Source organism: Scardinius erythrophthalmus, assembly GCF_964197995.2.
Source record: "Scardinius erythrophthalmus genome assembly, chromosome: 6".
Classification (NCBI taxonomy): Eukaryota; Metazoa; Chordata; class Actinopteri; order Cypriniformes; family Leuciscidae; genus Scardinius; species Scardinius erythrophthalmus.
In genome coordinates this window covers 46,740,027-46,742,577 of record NC_138226.1, presented here as the reverse complement: position 1 = coordinate 46,742,577, position 2,551 = coordinate 46,740,027, and the positions used below count along the sequence as shown (strand labels likewise).

General features: G+C 35.9%; 1 protein-coding gene across 1 annotated transcript; it reads left to right on the top strand.

Moving 5' to 3' along the window:
* Nucleotides 1–1,535: 1,535 nt before the first annotated feature.
* LOC308692195 (gamma-crystallin M2-like) lies at nucleotides 1,536–2,187 on the top strand (the record flags this gene model as incomplete). The annotated part of the gene is made up of 2 exons (XM_081367977.1): nucleotides 1,536–1,778; nucleotides 1,915–2,187. Exons 1-2 carry the CDS (start codon nucleotides 1,584–1,586, stop codon nucleotides 2,185–2,187), a joined length of 468 nt encoding a protein of 155 aa, XP_081224103.1. The 5' UTR covers nucleotides 1,536–1,583.
* Between the last annotated feature and the right edge of the window lie 364 nt (nucleotides 2,188–2,551).

Genomic DNA, 2,551 nt, shown 5'->3' with positions numbered 1-2,551 from the left:
GTGAACTAACAGAGTCAGACTGCAATAGCCCGAACTTAAGACCCAACAACTAATCAAAACATTTCGGTTTCTTATAATTTGGCTTTGGCTGCATTACCCTATAGTTTATTTTTATTCCTTTTACAAATGTAATCAACATTTTCAAGTAATAGATGTGTTGGGATATTTAACATGCCATTTTATTTATATTATGCTGAAATGAACGAAATGACTCGAAAAAAGATTCGTTCATTTTGCTGAACGAGACTCAAAGATCCGGGTCAGTAAAATGATCCGATCTTCCCACTACTAACAGGAACCCCTTCACTGCAAACAAACTCAAATGGGCTAAAATCATTGATTTCAGTCTTTCTCTCTATGGATCTCAGCATTTTTGGACATAATTTAGGATTTGTAAGTCTGACACAACGGCCAGTGAATCAGTAGTACATAATACATACAATGAATCAGTACATAAATAAAATTTATATTTGTATTTATATTAGAGCTAATTTAAGTGTTCTTTTGATATGAAATATGTTTAGTTGGCATTGGCAATAAGAATTAACACAAAGTTTAACACAAAGAATGAACTTCTTCTGAATGTACTTAAAAAAAACTTGTATTCTGTCTGAGTACCTTGTGTAACTGATATGAATGACTCGGCAACATTTTATTTTAGTTTTAGGATAATTTTATGTACACAATTTCATGAATATTATACAAACACACAGATCCTCTTTAGACTTGCGTTAGAAGTGAGTAAATGCTAAAAGACAAAGAAATGGTATAGGTAGACAAAGTTGTTAAGGTAGGATTGTTCAGTAACATCTTTAAGGCAGAAATTAGGAAAGACTCACTGTACTGTATATGACTTTTCAAAATACACTAAAAATAATAATAACAGATTTGCCAGGAAACTTATTATTACTGTAAAACACTGTAAAAGGTAGGCTTTTCTGAAGTGAAAAAGTAAGAATAGCCATAATATTTAAAGTTTAAAGTCTATAATATTCAATAAGACAATAAATACACACTATAAGGAAATGTTACTAAAAAAGGCAAGTTCCCCCACCATGGCAGTAGGTAAGAATGATTTAAAAAATATATATTTTTTTTTTATTGATTACAAATATTGTATTTTATAAAACTACACCATAGGTCACTATTCACTATATTTGGCTATACGTTGTGTTTGGCTGTAATTATGTTACCAGAACAAATGTTACCAGTTACCAAACAGACTTTAAAAGTACTAAGATCTACATACCAGGCTTTAGCTAGAATGGCCTCTATTCCAACTTGCACAGTCAGGAATTGGCTAACAATAGGTGCTGTGTGGTCTTTAGTCTAGGTCTAGTATAAAGGTAGGGGTGACAGCAGTCGGTCAACAACCAGAATCAGCTTCAGCTTCTCCTTTGTGGAACGACTGAGGATCAGAGGATCGCAACCATGAAGGTAAACCTTGTTTCAGCTGCTATTTACACATATTTTAACTACTTATGCGTTTTATTTAGTATATTTCACTTTAAATCACTAAAACTTTTATTTTTCAGGTCACCTTTTTTGAGGACAGGAACTTCCAGGGTCGCTCTTACGACTGTATGGGCGACAGTGGTGACTTCTCCTCCTACCTGAACCGCTGTCACTCCTGCAGAGTGGAGAGCGGATGCTGGATGATGTATGATCATCCCAACTACATGGGAAATGGATATTTCTTTAAAAGGGGCGAGTACGCTGATTACATGTCTATGTTTGGAATGAGCAACTGCATCAGATCCTGCCGTATGATCCCCATGGTGAGCTCAAAATTAAAGCTCATATATGTGTATATTATATGTTTTTATTTTTTTGGCTGTGACTAAAAAAATCTTGTGAGAAAGTTAATTTTCTGGCTGATAAACTTAAATGAAACTGACTTATCTTCCACAACAGCACAGGGGCTCCTACAGAATGAGGATCTACGAGAGGGAAAACTTCATGGGTCAGATGTACGAGATGATGGATGACTGTGACAACATCATGGACCGTTACCGCATGTCTCACTGCCAGTCCTGTCATGTGATGGACGGCCACTGGCTCATGTATGAGCAGCCCCACTACAGAGGCAGGATGTCCTACTTCAGGCCAGGAGAGTACAGGAGCTTCAGCAATATGGGTGGCATGAGATTCATGAGCATGAGGCGTATCATGGACTCTTGGTACTAGTGTTCAAATGTGTCAATAAAATAATTTTCAACTAAACATTGTGTTATGAAAATAATTAATGCCACTATTACATGAGCAGTCCACAAAAAAACATGCTCAAGAGAAAATGTTTCATTTTGTCAAGTCTGCCACACTTGCCCCCTTAAAAAAAGCCCCTTGCTAAAGACATACTGGGGACTAGAAAAGTGAACCCTTTCTCTCTTTTAAATGAAAGTTCGTTCTGCATGCTGAAGCATACAGTAAGGTCCAGCCAGTTTAAAGACTACACATGCTTTGAACTTCTAATTTTTGCAGACAGACTAAAATCTCTTATATCTTGTCTTGTTCACGCTGTGTGAATTCTTTATAATGAACAAAGTCATCA